Raw genomic sequence first — 21,263 nt, forward strand, 5'->3', positions numbered from 1 at the left:
TGGGGACACAGGTGCGGGGATCCTGCGGAACACCCAAGCGGAGACCTATGGATGGGGGCCGGACCCGTAAGAATAAGTTCGGGAGAAAAATCTAGGCAGAAGATCAACTTGGGCATCACCAGCAAACGGACGGAAAATAAAGCCACGGGCATGGGGCAGAGTCCCCAGAGAGAGTGCGCTAAGTGAGAAGAAAGGGTGCCCTAGAGATGGAGCGCTGGGGGACATCAACATTTCAGGACGGGCCGTAGGGCACGAACCTGCAGAAGAGCCTGTGAAGGAGCAGACGGAAGGGGGAGGAAACCAGGAGAGGCCCGTGGCCAGAAAGAGAAAGCGAGGGCTCCTAAAGGAGAGAGCGGTGAGGAGTGTCGGCTGCTGCCTTCGAGGTACAGCTGGCCCTCCGGGTCCTGCCATCCCCCCATGGCTGAGTGCGCGGATGCGGAACCTGCGGATGCAGGATCCGTGGATACCGAGGGCTGACTGTGGTACTCGAGCATTCGAGGATTTTGGTATCCGCCGGCGGGTCCTGGAACCAGTCCCCCCAGGACACTGTCTTTATCATGTACTTATACATTTAAAGCGTTTGGAGAACAGCATGAGATTATATTCATGGTTGGTTTTCAAAACGGTTACCCATCAGACAGCTCATTGGAAAAACGTGGTGTAAACCTGCCTCTTGACAGAGTACCTCTCTCAGGTATTAGCTTCCCTGACCTCCTCCTCGCCCCCGCCAGTCAGACCTGGGGGGCTGGGGCTGCTGCACAGTTATGTGCAGACAGCTCGCCCGAGGCAACAGGCACTTCCGGGCACCACGGGGTGCAGTGCCACGCTCTAAGGCACTAGATGTCGGCTTACCTTGCGCTCTCAAAGGTAGCAGATGCCGTCTTTTCTACAGCCCCAAATCCAACTCCAACAGCAAGACCCTCTGAAACAGACATAAAAAAGTACGATGGGTTAGGAATCATTTTTCTATAATACATGCATGTAGAATCGAAGCTTGCTCAGAAGCCAAAGCCAGCAGACTCCTGTGGGCTGGATTAGCACTGTTGTCCATTCGGGGCTGGGTGATGGCCCGACTCGCTTGGTGGAGGAACCCCTGGGACACCATGGAACCAGTTACACACTCACTTCATCACATTGGCAAATCCCCTGGTCTTCTTCGCATACCTTATAGTTACTCAACAGGCTTATACTTAATCAGCTGTTAAGAGCAAGCAGTTTCTTCACTTCTTCCATAAGAAATCAGAACAACAGTATTTTGATGTGACGCAATACAGGTTAAAAGCAGATCTTGCTAAGGCTAATCTCTGAAATGGGTGCACTGCTGTATTTGCAAATGCAAGTAAAAGAACTCCATAAAAAATTGGATCTTACATTTTTGGGGCTTCCCTGGTGGCCCAGTGGTTAAGAATCCGCCTGCCAATAAAGGGGACACAGGTTTGAGCCCTGGTCCGGGAAGATCCCACATGCCGGGGAGCAACAAAGCCCGTGCACCACAACTACTGAGCCTGCACTCTAGAACCTGTGAGCCACAACTACTGAGCCCATGTGCCACAACTACTGAAGCCTGCGTGCCTAGAGCCCATGCTCCGCAACAAGAGAAGCCACCGCAATGAGAAGCCCGCGCACCGCAACGAAGAGTAGCCCCTGTGTGCCGCAATGAAGACCCAATGTAGACAAAAATAAATAATTTTTTTAAAAAATGGATCTTACATTTTTAAATATCATTGGATTTTTCCATTATACATTGATCTTGCAACTAGAAACTAGAAGTTTTTGAGTCCCAGAGTTCATTTGAATTTGACTGTTTTAATCCTTTTTATTAATTAAAAAATGCTTGCCGGGCTTCCCTGGTGGTGCAGTGGTTGAGAGTCCGCCTGCCAATGCAGGGGATATGGGTTCGTGCCCCGGTCCGGGAAGATCCCACATGCCGCGGAGCGGCTGGGCCCGTGAGCCATGGCTGCTGAGCCTGCGCGTCCGGAGCCTGTGCTCCGCAACGGGAGGGGCTGCAACAGTGAGAGGCTCGCGTACCGCAAAAAAAAAAAAAAAAAAGTTCATCCCCATCACTACGTCACATAAGATTGCACAAGGCTGCCAGTAACAGAAAATCCACAGAACAGTAGCTTCAACCAAGGGTCAGCAGACTATAGCCCAGGGGCCACATCCAGCCCACTGCCTGTTTCTGTATGGCCTGCAAGCTAAAAATGATTTTTTAAAATTAATTTATTTTATTTATTTATTTTTGGCTGCACTGGGTCTTCATTGCTGTGCACGGGCTTTCTCTAGTTGCAGCAAGTGGGGGCTACTCTTCGTGGTGGTGTGCAGGCTTCTCATTGCGGTGGCTTCTCTTGTTGCGGAGCACAGGGTCTAGGCGCACGGGCTCAGCAGTTGTGGTTCACAGGCTTAGCTGCTCCACGGCATGTGGGATCTTCCAGGGCCAGGGATGGAACCCGTGTCTCCTGCATTGGCAGGCAGATTCTTAACCACTGCGCCCCCAGGGAAGTTGTAAGAATGATTTTTACATTTTTAAATAGTCAAAAAAAAATCAAGGAAAGAATATTTCATGACATGTGAAAATTATATGAATTTCAAAATTTACTGCCCATAAATAAAGTTTTATTGGCACACAGCCATGCTTGTTTGTTGATGAATTGTCTGTGACTGTTTTGTGCTATGTCAGCAGAGAGTAATGAGAGACCAAATGGTCTGAAAACCTAAAATATTTACTATGTGGCCCTTTAAAGAAAGAGTTTGATGACCCTGGACCTAAACACGTAGGGTTTTATTAGCTCGTGCAACAAGAAGTCCAAGGTTGATATGATGGCCCAATGACGTCATCACAGACATTGACGATCCATCCTCAAATGGCAGGGACTCTCACAGTCTGCTCTGAGATGGTGTGACCATAGTGTAGCTTGAAGCTTGGGGATGGACAGATGATCTTCCAAGTCCTTTCCAGTAGGAGTGAGCTTGCCAAGGTCACCAACGCCCTGATCAAATGTGGAAGAGCCGTGCTGGTCTGCATATATCTGATAGAGGGGTAAGAAGGGCTATGAAAAAGAAAGAAGGAAGGGAGGGAGGAAGGGAGGGAGGAAAGGAAGGAACTGCCCCGGTGGCCTGGGATCAATGGCGTAGAAGCACAATGTTAGGACCCCTTTCTGACATCTATGGGGCAGTGCAACCCCAATCCAAATAGGAAAGAGAATAACCAGTATTGGTCAGAATCAAGACCAAGGGCTTGGGGCCAGGAGGAACTTTTGTTGTGAAGAGGGAAGAGGTCAAAATCTACCGAGTGAGAAGGGCATATCTTCTTTTGGGATTCACTGCCCTTTAAACTGCCCCTTTTTGTCCGTGTGTCCTGTTTAGCTGGAGCGGGCCGAGGACACTGGGATTATAATAATGGCTCTGGGTGGCTTGTCCTATGGTGAGGTCAAAGAGCTCACCTGTGATCCAGTTTGGTTGGCCAGGAGACCACCATGAGGGCTGGAGCCCAAAGACCCGGCTAAAGCGTGAAGTGTTCCATTTTGCCTCACCTTACCCTTACGCTCTGTGCTTTGGTCCCATGGGGACCTTGTGGGGCAGCTGTGGCCCCTGGAGGCTGTTGGTTGAGCATCTGGGATTCTGATGCGTCAGCAAACATCTCCCCACATTTCTCGTAACAACCAACCATGGGGTACAGAGTCCTAGGACTTCAGAGGTGGAGGAAACCCCCAGAGGCCACCTGGCACGACTCCTGGGCCACTGCCAGATCCAGAAGCCAAGGGTTTTGGAGTCTTGCCAAAACCAGACAGCAGGATGGAGGCTCCTGGGCCCGGGCTCCCTGCGTGCATGACACACACCACAGCAGGCTGCAGAGAAGCCCCCGCTACAAGCTCTTGGCTAAAGCAACAGCCTAGTCAGCACTGCCAGAGCAGCCAGACTTTTCAAGATCGAGGTTTTAAAATTTTATTTATTTTTAAGGTGCCTGATATCAATTCTTAAGAAAGGCTGAGTCTTCATTCACCAAACCTATCCTCTAGGATGACTCTAGGTTCCAAAGTAGGCCTTGTGTTCAAGACCTTAGTCTCTCTGTGGTCTTTCTCTGGAGAAATGGGGGGCTGGCGGCCCTTTCTAGGCCATGCCCCGAGGTAGAAGCTCATGAACTAAAGGTGGGAGCCGTCACCTCCACTCTACGGATCAGAGAGGAAAGGTGACGATGGGCTGGTCTGAGTGCCCAGCTGGGCTCTGATTCTGCGGTCCAGGCTCCTCATTCTTTATAGCTGCTTTGTCCTTTTCTTTCTCTTTCAGAAACTTCCTGAGGGTGGGCACTGCAGAAGCCACCACTCCAGGGAGGGGGGTGGATACAAGTTCAACACTTTCAGGTTTGCCTGATGCATCTGACAAGCTTCAAAAAGAATGAGTGTGCTAGGTGAGGTGCCAGATATTGCCGAGAGCTGAATTTCAGGACGGGCTAGGATGAATATATCTAAGGGTTTCAGGCATCCTTGCCACTGGGAAGGAGACAGCCTCTTTTTGTGCAGCCCTTGCATCTCAGGAGTTGTCCATGGTCCCGAGAAGATAAAGTCAGAGGAGACCTGAGGCGCTTCCATCTGGCCCCTCTCCTACCTTCGGGGAGCCCAGTGTTTACAAGCCTGATGTCCTTCACCTTGTTTTGTACCAACAGGGCCCAGACCACAACCCACTGCCATCGGTAAGTATGGGTCTGCAGGGCGAAGCTCTGCACCAGGTGTCAAAAGCTAGGCAGAGACTGACCAGGGGTTTCCTGACATCAGAGGGGCAAATCCCTCCCTTTGAAAAAAACTTGCATTTCTAAACCATAAACAACAGCTGGTGGCTCTTTTGTTAAAGATTTTGCTCTAATTAGTCATTTTAATGTTCATGATAGTGCAGTCCTGAGGACAGGACTTAACATTAACTGGCAAACTAACCCTTTCTAGTTATTTAACAAGCAGCCAGCAGCACTTGGCTTACTAATGCTCACAGCGGCTCATTAGGTTACCCAACTAATGCAGGAGAGAAAGGGCTCGCCCACAGTTTCACAGCATCAAGGGGCAGAACCCGGCTTGACCCTCAGTCCCCACCCCCGGCCCCCCACCACCCCAGGTGGCTGACATGGGCTGTGGCTTTCTCCCAGGTGTGGGTGGCAAGGGCTGGCATCTGAATATCTGTATCCTAAAGAGGTTGAGGGCAAAGTGAACACAACCTGCCTCTGCCCAGCCCTGTACCTTGGCCACGCCCACAGCGGGTACCACGCCCCTCCCACCCCCACCCCCCCAAACGCACACAGCATGCTGCCTTAGGAGGTGGCCAACTCCATCTCCCCCTGGATTTGGAGCAAAGGAGAGGAAGAAGACGTAATGGAGGAAGGGAATGTAATTGTTACCGTCTCTGAAGGTGGAGGGGATTACCTGAGAGCGAAACTAATGCGAAACCAAGACAAAAGACCCACACCGCAAGAACATAAATAAGGGAATGAAGGCAGACACTGAAGATCAACAGATGGTAGAAGGAACCCCCGGGGTGAAAGAGAGCAGAGGAAAAACTGTGACTGGCGTTCACACCCCCAAGTCTTCCACCAAAAGTGCAAATTAGGGAGGTAATTAAGACAAGAATCCAAAGTGGCTGGATACTGTTAATAAGCCAGACCTCTTTTCACAGCTACGGCCATTAACTCAGATGCAGACCGAAGGAAAACAAACTTCCAAACCTGGGGTTATAAGCCCCCGGGATGCAGGGTGAGGCAAAGTCCTTAGGGCAAACTCGAGAATAAGCTCTAAAGCTGATTCCTCCAACCCCACAGCCCTGCTCCAGTCTTCTCGGGGGTTGGAAGGTGGGTGTGGCTGCCTCTCTCCATCCCCCATCCCTCCTGAATCTCCGTCTCTCTCTCCTCATCCTCCAGCACGGTGGGGATGGGGGTGCATGGGCTTTTTGCTGAGACGGACCTGGGCTCAAATCCTGGTATATTATTTAAGATTCTTGTAAAAAGGAAAAAAGGATGATAGTGCTTTGCTTACAGGATGGTGAGCACACAGCAGGGATTCTCACCACTGACATTTTGTTGTGAGAGGTTGGACTGTACAGCCCAAGATGTTGAGCAGCATCCCTGGCCTCTACCCACTAGATGCCAGTAACACCTCCTCCCCCCAACCATCCCCTCCCATCAAGGTGTACTTTTCACAAAAATTTTCAATTATTCTAGAATGCTCTTGGAGTTTACGTAGGTGGTCGGAAAGTGAACGGTTAAAAACTAGTGTCTTAGTCCATCCAGGCTGCTATAACAAAATACTGTAAACTGGCTTCTGGGTGGCTTAGAAACAACAGAAATTTATTTCTCACGGTTCTGGAGGCTAGAAGTCCAAGATCAAGATGCTGACAGACGGGGTGTCTAGTGAGACACTACTTCTTGGTTCTCAGGTGGTGCTTTCTCACTGTGTCCTCACATGCTGGAAGGGGCAAGGGAGCTTTCTCGGGCCTCTTTTTTAAAGGCGCTAATCCCCTTCCTGAGGGCTCCACCCTCATGACCTACATGCTTCCCAAAGGCACAACCTCCTCATACCATCACTTTGGGGGTTAGAATTTCAACATACGAATTTGGGGGGCCAGATGCAAAACATTCAGACTATAGAAAATAGTATTTTCTTTTTTTCCAGGGCTTAGAAGCCCTTAGTTTGAAGCACATGGGGTGGAGCTCAGAGGTCTTCTGTAAGAGACCTCTCCACCCTCCAAAAACAGTGACATCTATGTGATTGCGGCCTTGCCTGACATTCATGGGCATCGGGTTCCACGGGCGGATGGGAAGGAACGCCTGTGTGGGGTAGAGAGAAAGAGGGTTATATTGGTTCAGCTGAAATCCCTGCTGGGGTGGAAACAGGGCAATCTGAGCTGCTGTGGGGACATCCTGCTTCCTCCTGCCTGGCTGTGCCCCTCTGCGTGTGGGTCCAGCTGTCAGATGATCTCAGCAAGCGTGGGGCTTCTGCAATGGAACTCAGTGGTCTGACCAAGGCTGAAGCCTGTGGTGTCTCATTTCTCTTGTTCTGGGTAACAACAGCAACGCAGGAAATGAGCAGCGACATTATGACTTTTTTCCCTATTTAACTGTTGCTTTTTCTGGGGGGGGGGTACTATAAAACAGCAATTTCCTATGATCCAACCTAATGAGTTCTGGAAATTTTTTTTTAATATTAAATTTAAGACAGCAGCTAACATCTCATGGGGGCTTAATAAATAGTCAACACAGCCACCAACAATGACAACAACAAACCTCAAAGCTGGAGAGATGGGGAATTCTCTGGCAGTCCAATGATTAGGACTCGGAGCTTTCGCTGCCATGGTCCGGGTTCAATCCCTAGTCTGGGAACTAAGATCCCACAGGCCGTGCGGCCAAAAAAAAAAAAAAGATGGAGAAATGATGCGAAACAGGATGGCTTACTTGTTCCCTTCTCCACTGAGGACAGAACGAGAGAAAAACAAGTCAAATTGCAGCCAGAGGGATTTAGACAAGGGAAAAGGGGAGGGAAGAGGGTTTTGAAACATATGACTAGCTCGTGGAAGGGAGGTTGAGAATATCCCTCCCCTGGGTGGAGAATTGGTCTCTGAAGGTGGTGGCTACTCCCCAGTCAGGGATGGCTGTGATGGGGAGAGAAGGGTGAGGTGAGAAGAATGGAGGGGGTAGCCTCATAATGTCCCTTCTAGCCCTTTAACGTTACGTGTGGGCCCAGTTCTAGGAGAAAGTCTGAACATCCACTTATTCGTTCCCAGGTCACTCATTGAAAATAGAGAAAGAACCATCTTAGCGTACCTGCTGCTGGACGGGACCATGGCGGCCATGGGGGTGGCCTCAGTAGCCTCCAAGGGTGCCGGGCGAGCTCAGCGTAGATTCCCCCTCTGCTCCTGCCCATCTGGGCACGGTCACTAAGCTGGGAGATGGGTACCAGGCCAGGTGAGGGGGCAGTGTCACATCACATGACAGTAGGGGTCCCCTGGCCGTCAAGGGTCAACGTGTCTGGCTTACACACACCCGTGGGGCAGTCCTGCTGCCTTCATTCCCACTCTGATCCCATAGCTTGGCTGAGCCTTCTGGGGAGACTGGCCCCCAATATGCTAATCCCCCTGCCTGGCCTGTCTTTGGCCGCAGATTTCTAGCGGGAAGGAAACCCAGGAAGGTGGGAACTCTGATCATATTACACATTAATTAAACAAAATGTTGGTATAGCCCAGCCAGGTATTGCCACAGAATTCCTATAGGGTTTCGAAAAGGCCCTCTAGAGAATGGAAGTTATCAACTTAGAGTTATTTTTTTGGAAAAAGTAGCTCGACACACTTTTCTACCATGGATTACGAACACTGTTATTCATAGCAGATGAAGTTAAGTGTTGGGAAAGGTGAAAAATAGCGGTGTTCCAGAAGAGTTGAATTGAACTGCAATTCTTAGCAATATCAATAAAGTCATGTCTTGGAGTACATTAAGAGACGTCCATAGTTGAAGATACTCTAACATGAGTCCCGCTCTAATTAAAATAACTTCCTAATTGATGTTTGCACGTGTGTGGGTTTTGGGTGTTTTTTGGTTTCGTGCGTATTCTACTGTCTGCAGTTAGGCTCCACTTACACAACGATGGACCCAGAAAACCACGCTCCTCCAGTCACTCCAGCCAAAAGCTACTCCCATGGCTTCATGCCCACTCCAGAGTGTCACTGGAAGGAAGCTGTAGTGGGAATTAAGCCAGATACCCCTCCTTGCTGCAATGTCTGAAGCTGAGAGCGAGCACGTGCACAAGCACCGCAGATAACCCAGCTTGCCACCCGCTTCGTGAAAAGGATGCTACTCCCCACAGAGGACCGGGATGCCTGGGCAAGGCAAAGGCAGGTGAACCAGGGAGTTGGCTGTCCCCCAGCAGGATGCCGGTATCATCCACTCTGCACCCCTCGAAAACCAACAGAATCAAACTGCGAATGATCCTACCCAGAGGGTTTATCGGCCCTCGGGAAGTGGACGGCCAGTGACCCCTGTTCCTCATCCCCTGGAGAGGCACTGCAGCCTGGGTCCATCCCGGGTCAGGGGGAGCAGCTTTGCTGCAGGGAAGGGTAGCCCAGGGCCGGCTGCCTTGGAGTCACACCTACACTGCTGTTAGTGCACCTGGCTGCACTGCAAGCGGCGTCCGGGGTGTAACTAACTCCTGGACACGCCTGGACGGGGGAGGACACGTTTGGAGGTGCAGAGGGGTACTTAGCCGTGGTTTTGTAATTCCTCTGGACTAGAGAGCCTCAAGAAATTGGGAGGAAAGGATTTGTTAAATCCCTTTGGAGGACTTTTCCACAAAATTAGACTTTGGTAGTTCTTTTAGGATGACGAATAATCCCCATTTGCATGCCCCATAGTTGACTCCCACCAAAGTATCTCCAGAAACCAGGCAAGGGAAAGATTTTCACACTCAGATCACTGCTATGTTTCGGTACATCGAAGGCAGATGGTGTAGCACAATGATGTAGCTAATGGGGGCAGTGGGGGGAGGGGAGGGGTACTTGTTTTCTTACAGGGAAGTTAACTCAGGAGGAAATTAATGCTCAGCCCTGCACACCCCAGTTCTGGGACTGCCAGGTGGGGGCCCGTGGGCTCCTCAGGGTGGGCCCCACGTGGTCCGGATCAGGATGCGTGGACCTGTCCGCACAGCTATGGCTCCTCACGCACAGGATGGAAAGCTCAGAAGCTGTCATTGTCCTGGCTCTCCCCGTCCTGTAGACAAAGCTGACCTACAGGAGGAGACAGTGTCGCGGGCATGCTGACAACAAGAAAACTGGCCCAGAGGTGTTCGTATCTATGTTTCACCCATCCCTGAAGCCCGAAGCCCGCCTGCACCTCCATCCTTCCTTCGTGTGTTTGAGATGCACCCACATCCTTTCAACACCCCGCTTTTCTCCTAAACCACTCTGAGTTCTCGCTTTGCCATCTGCAGCACAAAGACTCAACAATTCAGCCAAACTCTGTCCTAGGCATTCGGGGTTCATCATCTGACTTAAACCTGTCCAGACCTTACAAAATTGATACTCTTTGTATTTTCCAGAAAAGTGGGGTTCAAAGTGGTCAAGCCACGTGCCCAAAACCACACAGCTTGTAAGATGCTCAGCCCACGTGTCCCTCCTGGTTCAGAGCACATCACACTGACTTCTGGTTTAATTGATCATTATGACTCCTTCCTGCTCAGGACCCAAAGGACTGGGCACTGAGTCAGTGTCAGCAAGAGGGTCCGCTTGGGTGCCATCGCGCCAAATATTCGTCACATAGCCATTAGGTGTTGTGTAGGATACAAAACGTGTGAGACGCGGTTCCCATCTTTAAGGGGTTCACGATCTAGAATATTCCTTTAGAGTCATAAAATTAGAAACGTATTTCTCTGCTCAAAATGTTTAGAAAGAGCAATCTGGAGAACAATGTTGAAATATCAGAAAAGCTGGAGTTTGGGGACGGAAGGGAGGCGGGGGACTGGCTGGCAGAGATTGCCATATTCAGGCACAGGGTCAGGCATATTCAGGCATTCGAGTGGGCGGATCAGCCTCAGAGTGTTGCCAGGCCCTGGCGAGCCTCGGTGAGTCCCCAGGCACGAGGGGAAATTGCAGGGGATGGCTGAAGGGATGCCGAGATGAAGTCTAGGAAACTGGCATAAAGGCGTTAACTCAAAGGGGAGGTTTGCAAAGGGCACTGACTGGGCAGAAAAGGATGAATATGGTTTTTGATATGTCGAGTTCAAAGTAAAAAGACATTGAATGCAAATGCTCTAGGTGGCTCCAAACGTATAACAGGTTGGGGACGAGAGGTATGAATTCAGGGAGCACATGAGTAAACTGCAAGAGACTGTGATAAATGTATAAGCTGCTTATAATTAATGATGATAAAAATAATAGTCAACATCATTTAACATTTACTGCATGCCAGGTACTGTTTAATACTTTTTATGTTCTGCTCGTTAAAAAAAAAAAAAAAAACCCGAAAACAGCCCTACACTTCAGGGAAGGACGAAGAGTGAGAGAACAGATGTGTACTGAGACCCACTAGTGGGCGCTACCCTTCAGAGGAGGTGACCTGGAGGAGGAATGCGGAATCATGACATCCCTGGCCCTGCAGGCCCCCCTGGCAGGCTGCCTCCACCCCCGCAAATCAGTCTTGCCCTGAGGCCACAGCCTCTGAGTTGAGCCTCACAGCCTGACGGGTTATCTTTAAAGCTTCCTGCAGCCGCCTCTGGTTTCACGCCAGGCACCACCAGTGAGAAGACAGGACAACGGATAATCAAGCACACGGCTCAGATTCCTAATAAACAAGACGGTGCTGTAATGCACCCGTCAGCCGTGGCTAAAGCGAAATGCAAAATGAGAAAAAAATAAATGTGTGATTTACAGAAAGAACAATTTTTCTCTTTTAATGTCAAACAGTCAAGGAAAATGTAACGTCTCACACCGCGTTAATTTTTTAAGTGCAATAAACTGGTCATCAGAAAAAGAAACAGCGGGTTACTCCCCGATACCCTCACCTGAATTGCTGTTATCCTTCCACCCCACTAAGGGCAGTCTTTGGGGCTCCCACCCTTCAGGCCATACTTGCTCCTTCCCCATTACACCTGAGGACTCTGTTCCCTTACGGACACATCCAAGTTCAAGACCTTCCAGGTTTCCAGCCCACCAGTACCCCCGAGGTTTAGCACAGTGACATACACCTCTGCCCTCTACTTCTCTCGATCCGTTTTTTTTAACATATGATACCCCCTCCCCTACCAGGTCTCGAAGCTACCTGGAGTTGGGGACCACAGCTCGGCCTTAAGCATCTCCTGTACCTCCAGGGCTCTGGTAGCCAGACAGTGAGTGTTCAAAACGACATGCAGAATGACGGACCCTGCCCAAGAAAATGCTGCCTGTGGTTCTGGTGAAGGGAAGAAATGAATAAGGGGACCCAGTCCCCGCTTGGCAGGACTCGGCCGGGGGGAGAGACAGAAAGAGAAGGCAAGTGGGACGAGCTGCAGAATTCCTACGTTCAGGTTGGAGTGCTCTCACCCTCACCGCAGCCGGCCTGCCCATAGCATGGGGCGTGGCTCGTGACGGGTGAACAAATGAATGAAACAAATGAGTGAAATGCTTAGAAGGAGCGATCCAAAGAACAGAGAAGGGGAAAAGGAAAGGGAGAGGAACACACAGATATTCTTGGATCTGGAAGAACCGGCTGGAGAAACTTTGCTTTGGCACAAACTGTCCTGAAATGCACTGGAGGAGAGGCACGCTTCAGCCCTCGGCTGGTTTGCTGCTTTGAGATGCATCTTCTATAGACAGGGAGAGACCGTCTTCCTCCACCACCCACGCACGGAATAGCATGGTGTGGTGTCCCCCGCAGTGTGGCCGAAAGCACAGGTTGTGACCTGGCACGAGGCTGACCTCCACAACTGCTAGAAGAGGACCTGAACAACTTAATCATCGCTGACCTGTCGACCTGGAAAAAAACTTCGGGCTTAACCATGAACTAGGTAGACACTTCTTCAAGGAGGGGTGCAGGGGCTGGAGGCCAGAACACCGACCTTCCCTACCGTTTCTGAACTGGTAGGAGCAGTTTGGCCCACAGACAGAGCCTGCAGCGCGAGGCACGGATATTTCCCATCAGCCTGGCTGTGTAATTAAAAAGCCAAAGAGCAAGGGATGATATTAACCAGGCCAGAAGTACCAGTGGGGACAGCTTTGAAATCCAAGCTGCCTGGGCTTCCAACTAACCGCTCTGGGCCACGTGTCCCTCTTGGGTTGCGAGATGTCACAGCATCGTTCGTGGTTTCTGTTGTTCTCTGCATCCTCACGCCGCACGGTGACTTGGTCCATGGAAATGCAGGGACTCAAGTTGTCCGCAATTGTGGGACAACAGCACAAAGTCTCCCTCTTTTTGCTCCACTGATTTATGCCTGGCTCCTGAGAGACTGATTACTTGGGAGAGCTGGTGGCGGCTCGCCTTCCCTCCCCAGAAGGGCTTGGTGACGACTTTAGGTAGGTAGTAAGAGCACTAGTTTCCAAGCAACCAAATAACAGGTCTTCCGTTACAGCTCTTTGTTTTGCAAAAGCAAAACAGAGCAGCAGGTAATTAACTTGGCCAAGGCAACATCTCCCTGGAATAGCCTGAGCCCGCTAAGATCCTACTAAGACCCCTTTTCACCAAATAAAGGAAAACAGACTAGCCTGACCGTGACTTGAGGGGACTCCCAATCTTGCACTAATTGGGGGCGTCAATGGGCCCTAAGAATCTAATCACCCAGGTAGCAACCCAATCAACGGCTGACAAATAGGCCATTTCTGTGCCCCGTTCTTTTTTTTTAAATAAATTTATTTATTTTATATATTTATTTTTGGCTGTGTTGGGTCTTTGTTGCTGCGCACGGACCCTCTCCAGTTGTGGCGAGCAGGGGCTACTCCCCGTTGCAGTGCGGGCCTCTCACTACGGTGGCCTCTCCTGCACGGGCTCCAGGCGCACGGGCCCCAGCAGTTGTGGCTCACGGGCTCTAGAGCCCAGGGGCTCAGTAGTTGTGGTGCACAGGCCCACCTGCTCTGCGGCATGTGGAATCCTCCCCGACCAGGGCTCGAACCTGTGTCCCCTGCACTGGCAGGCAGACTCCCAACCGCTGCACCCCCAGGGAAGCCCCCGTGCCCCGTTCTTTATTGAAAAAATTAAAAAGCTTCTTTGAAAAGGAAACAGTGGCCTCTGGTTTGAACATTCCCCCATCTGTCTGAATCTAGCCGTATGCATCTGCCACTTAGGCTCGATTGCTTTATTCTTCTTTCTGAGCCAAGGTCAGGGGGACATCTCATTTGCCCAAGACGACCTGGAGCTCAGAAAATGACGTCTTCGTCCTCTCCTCCCTTCTCTTCCTCTCCACGAGGCTCAGGCATTGAGACCTCGCCCCTCTGTTCTGTTTCACGCCGGATGTACCATCTTCCGATTCATGCCTATCTACCTTTCAGGCACCCATTGTCAAGGGAGTAATGGAGCCTGGCTACGCAGCAGGAGAAAGGAAAAAAGCTCTGGCTAATGCTGTGAGTACTCACTTCTCCCAGCACCCCAGCCCTTTTCTCTGCTCCACTTACATTCCATGGCCCACTTTCCATCCCTGAGACCCTTTGCTGGGGAGCTCACCCCAAGTAGCACCTTCGCCCCGCCTCTGTAACCGCTTCTGTGGTTCTAAGCCTGGACCACTGCTAAAGACTCCAGACCCTTGCAGCCAGTCTCCAGGCAGCTGGGGTACCCCACTGGGAACACTCCTCCCGGCTGGTCCTGGGATGGGCTGCATCTGAATCATCTGTGGCCCGCCTCAAAAATACACACTATGGAGTCAGTGAAACACAAAAGGGCCAGGGAAGCTATACATGTGACGAGCATGCCAGACTGATCCTAGCCCTGTCTATTGGAGTCATTGGGGAACCAGGTCCAGGGCACAACTAGATGGGGTTAAAAGAGCTCTCACAGCTGACCCAGCGGGAAGATCTATACCCTAACAGAAGCCTCCAGGAGACAAAGTCTTTCCTAAGGGATTGCATCTTGTAAGACCATCATGGCGGCACTGGACCTATAACATCAATTGATTACCTGGCAGCAGCCGCAGGAAGCCAGGCTACAAGGTACCAGCTCATTTCAAAGGGTGAGCCTCAAGCCTCATCACACAGGAATCACCCTGCCCTGAGCTCAAGGACAGACTCTACCTTAAGGCATGTTTTCTGGTCTGCCTTGAAGGACCAAGCTAATTCCTTTGTCTGGAGCTGGGCCAGAAATGAAGGAGAAGATTTTAACTCTCACTCTTCAGCTGCTGAGGAGAGGTTGGTGCTCGCTGGCTCCATATTTATGCACTTAATTTCTGAAGGACCATGGATATTCACACAGAACTCCTCCACCAGGCCTTCCCCAGTTCCCCCGCAGCGCTGAGTTATTTATGAAGCCTTCTTTTCCAGGCAGATCCCACAGAGCTGCCACAGGTTACGTCTCCTTGGATCAGGCTCGTTCGGGAAGAACTGGGAAATGCAGATGGGCAAGACGCCCCTACTTGGGCGAGATGGGATTACAAGCAGCAAGACTGGGACATGCATTTGCAAGTGCCAGATGGCAGAGTGGCGTCACACAGCTCCCCCACTCTGGGATGTCCACTTGGTGCCCATGCTGGACGGACGCTGGGATCCTGCAGGGACCCACAGCCAGTGCCTCCGTTCTTTCTCCACCCCCCACGAACGCCTACTGCACTTGACACTTAGCAGATGCAAACCATCCTGGGATCACGCAGGGCAGGCATTAAGCAAAACCTAGAGACAGGTTATTGATTTCAAAGATGTCATCCATTCCATCCTACAGGTGCCAAGCTTGTGGTGGTCCAGAGAGGTGAAGTCACCTGCCAGGGTGACAACCTGTCCACGTAAAGCACGGATTCTGCCTCTCACCTGGTCACCACCTGCCACAAGCCCAGGAGTCCAGGGCCCGGGCTATGAAGCTGACGTTTACAGTTCATCGCTATGTGACCTTTCCCAGCTGCACTCGTCTCATCTGTCATTTGCGGCTGTCTGGCCTGTCTATCTCTGGGGGGCTGCGGGGATCAGCTGAGGTCAAGTGTGGACCTGCTTTGTGCGTTGAATCCCTCAAATCACACTTGGTTTCAGTATTTAAATAAGACGTAAAACGACAACAGTTTTCCTCTCGGGAAACTGTAAATCACTCCAGGGAATAGGGTACTAGGTTGGACAGGGTCCCCCCCCCAACTCATGTTCATCCTGAGCCTCAGAATACGATCTTACTTAGAAATGGGGGCTTTGCAGATGTAATTATTTAAGATGAGGTCTTACTGGATTAGGGTGAGTCCTAAATCCAATGACTGGTGTCCTTCTAAGACGAGAAAATAGAGACCCACAGACACAGAGAGAAGGCCGTGTGAACACGGAGGCAGAGGTGGGAGCGATGCGTCTACCAGTCCAGGAATGTCAAGGATTGCCAGCAGCCACCAGAAAGCTAGAAGAATCAAAGATCACCCCTAGAGCTCCAGAGCGGGCAGAGCCTTACCACCACCTGGATTTCAGACTCCTAGACTTGGAAGTGAGAGAGAATAAACTTGGGTTGTTTGTAAGGCACCCGGTTTGTGGTACTTGGTGATGGCAGCCCTAGGAAATTAATACAAACAGTCATGGAAGTTTCTGGGACAAGCACTGTGCTTTAAGTACATTTGCTCATTCATCCTTACGAGGGGGTAGTATTAGACCACCATTTCACAGAGAGGACCACGAGGGCTTAGAAAGGCGATGGAACTCGGCCAAGTTCACATGGGTCTATGCAGACAGCAGGACTCATGACCTGATCCGCCAGCCTTGGTCTCAGCCATTGGACCACACTGCCCGCAGGGCTGCTCCTGCCTTCTCTCTGCCTGCCACTGTGATCAGCGCACAGGCCCCGATGGAGCGAAACACAGTTACTCAGAATCTCTGGGGAGCCGCGGTTGAGTTAGACTGCAGTTCCCGGAGCGGCATTTCACAGGTGTTATCCATTCCATCCTGCAGGTGCCAAGCCTGCGGTGTTCCAGAGAGGTGAAGTCAGCTCTAACAATCTAATTAACATGGTTTTTCCTAGAGCTGAGGCCCCATCCTTAAGCACGGGTATTTTCCTTCATTTTGATAGAAGTTGTTCTCAAAAAACAACTCATCTTCCTGCATCCTTAATTTAACTGAATTTCGTTTCTGCGTTGATGACTCAGAATCAGCTCAGAAACATTCATTACAGTGTGAGGACATGAGACATGATGGCCTCAGACATCTGGAGGTAGGAGGGGATGTCAGTCCGCATTAGACCCACCCAGCTGGTCTGCTGATGGAGGTGGCATCTGCATGAGTGACATGTGGTCGTCAATTTTATGTCCCAGTCGTTGTCGTTAGGGCATCTGCGTTCCTATCTCCTGCTTGTCAGGAGGCCTGCACAGAGCTAGTCCTTTCTCTTTCACATTTCATTTAGTCTTTCTTCCTCATCTAATGAAGGTTCGGGGAGCAGATAACGAAATTTCTTAGAGTTGGTCGGAGACTAAGGACAAGTAGTATTCTGGACGAAAGCATTCTTTTTTTTTTTTTTCCCAGTAGTAGTTGACTTAAAATATTTTGATAGTTTCAGATGTACAGCAAAGTGATTCAGTTATATAAATATAATATAATATATATATATATATGTTCTTCTTCAGATTCTTTTCCATTATAGGTTATTAACAAGATATTGAACATAGTTACCTGTGCTATAAAGTAGGTCCTTGTTGTTTATCTATTTTATATATAGTAGTGTGTATCTGTTAATCCCCAAATTCTTAATTTAGTCTCCCCTTTCCCCTTTAGTAACCATACATTTGTTTTCTATGTTTGTGAGTCTGTTTCAGTTTTGAAAATAAGTACATTTGCATTATTTTTTAGATTCCATATATAAGTGATATCATGTGGTATTTGTCTTTCTTTGTCTGGCTTACTTCACTTAGTAAGATCATCTCTAGGTCCATCCATGTTGCTGCAAATGGCAAAATTTCATTCTTTTTATGGTTGAGTAATATTCCATTGTATATACAGACCACATCTTCTTTATCCATGTATCTGTCAATGGACCCTGAGCTATTTACAATAGCTAAGCATGGAACACTGGGATGCATGTATCTTTTTGAATTAGAGTTTTCATCCTTTCCAGATACATGCCCGTTCTTTGGTGCATCAAATCCATAAGCTTCAGGATTTTTCTGATCTTTCTCTTGGAATGGAGAGCCTTTTACCCCTGATTTCCTGTTACCCGTTTGCATTCCCCATGAAACAGCTTTTTACCATCCTACCCCGACATTGTTGAACTGCAGAAGCACCTGGTTTCTGGCGCTGGGAGTGAATTAATGAGTTATAACAGGCTGCCAGCATGCACACGAGCACACGCGCACAAACACACACACACACACACACACACACACAGATGTCCACCTAGTGTTCATCTACTTTTTTCTCCAATGGGCAGGATGGTCTTTAGAAGGTATTTAGGGAGCTGGCTTAGAGAGCCTCCCAAAGATCCTGGGACATAAGAGGTAACTCTTGGCTGGCTTCTGCTTCTCCAGCACAAGCCCTTAAGAGCTAGTTCATCGGACTGGACCACTGCATCACTCCACACACTGTAGCTGCTGAGGAAAGGAATGCCACCAGCCAAGAAAATCCACTTCAGAGAATCCCTTTCCCCAGAAACCTTCGAGGACAGATTAAACTCCATCCTCTGACGCCCATCTCCTTGGAAGTGCTTTGAAATTTCTACCAGTTTATTTTATTTCATTTTTTTAATAGCTATAGAACAGCTACATTTATTTATTTCACATAGGTTGAGTTTTGGTACTTTGCAATGTTTGAGAAGTCGGTCCAGATAATCTAAGTTCTCGAATTTGTGAGCACAGAGTTGCCTGTAGTATTTCCTTAACATCCTTTTACTAGCTGCAGGTAGTATAGTGATATCTCCTGTTTCACTCCTAATATTAGAGATTTGTGTCTTTTTTTCTTCTTTCTCTAGGTCCCTAAGGTTCTTTTTTTTTTATACAGCAGGTTCTTATTAGTTATCCATTTTATACATATTAGTATATAGATGTCAATCACAATCTTCCAATTTATCACACCACCACCACCACCCCCCTATTTTATTTCCTTTTTAATCCAACCTTATGTTGGGGGTAGGGTGGAAGTGGAGCTCATATTACCAATATTCTTGAAAAAAAAAAAGCATATCCAGGACACTGTTGCCTTTTTAAAGAACAGACATACAGTACATTTGGTCCTGGGAAGATACTTCAGACTCTCCATCCATCACCACTGGGGGGAAGGGAGGAGAATCTAAAGATTCTATTTCTAGAAAGACTCTCGCGCATTGTAGTGGGTTGAACTGTGTCCCTCCCCAAAAATATACGTCCAAGTCCTAAGCCCCTGTACCTGTGAATATGACCCTATTTGGAAAAGGGTTCCTGGCAGGTGTAATTAAGGTCAGGATCTCAGCTGAGGATGGACCTTAAATCCAATGGCAGGTCCCTGTAAGTGTAGAGATGGGGAAACAGGCAGAGATACACAGAGGAGGAGAGAGTGTGAAGATGGAGACAGAGACTGGGGTGATGTGTCTATAAGGTAAGCAAAGCCAAGAATGCCAGCAGCCACCGCAAGCTGGGAGAAAGGCACGGAAGAGATTCCCCCTCAGAGCCTCCAGGGAACCGACCTCATCAACACCTTGATTTTGGACATTTTGCCTCCAGAACTGTGAGCCATGAAACCACCCGCTGTGTGGTGCTGTGTTACTGAAAACTAACACACCTGGCTGAGCCCCTTGACACACACTTTCTAGGGACAGAATCTGAAGCTACCACTTTGCTAGGTGGGGAAGATAGCGGGGTCGAGGAAGACGGCAAAAGAGCCAACGCCTCACCCCTCAACTGTCATGAAAGCTGTCACTGAAATTGCCACTTGTTCATTTGAATATGAAGGGGTCATGGTAACACAGATGGATGACAGGGTCACAGCCCATCACGTGGCAAAACAGAGCTCAAGTAAAAGAACAGAGCTGCAGACTGACCCCTGCCCACCCCGCAGACTCCCCAAACATCCGCCTTCATGGGACGGGTCCTGATGTGAGCCCATCCTCTTCCTCCCCTACAGGTCACCTTTCGTTCCCCAATTAACCACTTTTACTACCGTTAACTACATAGAAAACTCAAGTTACTCATCTTTGCCTTTTCAGCCTCCAAAGCAATCTGTCACCCAGGACTGTCCGTTCCTCCAAAAGGCCTCTCAGGTTCCCTCGTTCCTCCGTTTACCCATCACAGCCCCAGCCAAGATCCCTGCCACCTGGTTCTGGAACGATCTGAACAGCTTCTCAAGCACCCTGCTTTCAGGTTCATCTCTCTAAAGTGACACTCTAACGGCACCCTTTCCCAGGGACCTGTCACAGCCCCCGGCCTCCTCTCCTCCGGGGGTGTTCAGGCCCGCCTCTGCCCCGAAGACGGCCACTGCTCTGTGAAACCAGACGTTCTTCTCTGTTCCCGTTGGGCTGGCCTTCCCGAGGGCCCCCTCCTAACACGCGTACTCATCCCTACGCCTGTGCCTTTGCGTCCACTGCTCTCCTAGCCCTGATGCCCTCCCCCCCGCCTCGTCCATAAGAACCTCCACACACCCTCCAAGGTCAAGTTCCCAGTCCCACTTCTCCCCAGGAAGCCAATTCAAAGACAATAAACTAGCGAACGGAACAAAAGGGAAGCAGACTCACAGCTACAGAGAACAAACTAGGGGTTACCACTGGGGAGAGGGAAGGGGGAGGGGCAATATAGGGGCCGGGGATTAAGAGGTACAAACTATTATGTATAAAGTAAGCTACAAGGATACATGGTACAACACGGGGAATATAACCAATTTTTTTTTTTTTTTTTTTTTTCTTTTTGCGGTATGCGGGCCTCTCACTGTTGTGGCCTCTCCCGTTGCGGAGCACAGGCTCCGGATGCGCAGGCCCAGCGGCCATGGCTCACGGGCCCAGCCGCTCCGCGGCATATGGGATCCTCCCAGACCGGGGCACGAACCCGTATCCCCTGCATCGGCAGGCGGACTCTCAACCACCGCGCCACCAGGGAGGCCCTAACCAATATTTCATAATAACTATAAACGGAGTATAACCTTTAAAATTTGTGGATCACTATATTGTACACCTGTAACTTATATAATATTGTACATCAACTATACTTCAATTAAAAAAAAACCAAAACAAAAACTCTAGACGCCTCAATCATCTTGCTGCCGCCAAACTGCCCTAATAGGAACGTAGCATGTCTTACCCGCACTTTTATTAACTGACTTACAGATCTCGACTCAGCCCCAGGTAGGACCCAGTGATAGAAAGATGGACCAGAGCCAGTCCCTGCTCAGCAGCAACAGGCAGCCCGAGGGCGGAGGCAAACAGGTAAGCGCACGGGTGCAAGTCAGAGTCATGAGCGCTGGAGTGATGGGAGCCCACGGCGGGGAGCGGGCGACCCTGCTGGGAAGGGCCACGTCCTTCAGTTCAGCTGCATTCCTTCTGTATGTACACCTCCAGGCTGAGCCTCGGGGACCCACAGTGGAATGAGACGTAGGAGCTCAGTGAGGTTAGAGATGGGCCGATCTTGACTCAGAGGTGTTCCCGTTGGCCTGAAGCCTTCATGGGGAAGGTGGCTTTTGAGTTGGATGTTGGAGGATGTATAGGGGTTTGCCAGGGAGCGAAGAGG

General features: G+C 49.8%; 1 protein-coding gene across 6 annotated transcripts in view; it reads right to left on the bottom strand.

Moving 5' to 3' along the window:
- SLC39A11 (solute carrier family 39 member 11) overlaps positions 1–21,263 on the bottom strand; it is a 382,284-nt gene that overhangs the window by 73,108 nt on the left and 287,913 nt on the right. For all 6 annotated transcript variants that reach the window (XM_081220292.1, XM_081220293.1, XM_081220291.1 and 3 more), the window contains one exon: positions 853–922. In XM_081220292.1, coding sequence (XP_081076418.1) covers positions 853–922 — 70 coding nt within the window. The remainder of the gene's footprint in view (positions 1–852; positions 923–21,263) is intronic.

The sequence above is a fragment of the Mesoplodon bidens genome (genome assembly GCF_964165515.1).
Source record: "Mesoplodon bidens genome assembly, chromosome: 19".
Taxonomy (NCBI): Eukaryota; Metazoa; Chordata; class Mammalia; order Artiodactyla; family Ziphiidae; genus Mesoplodon; species Mesoplodon bidens.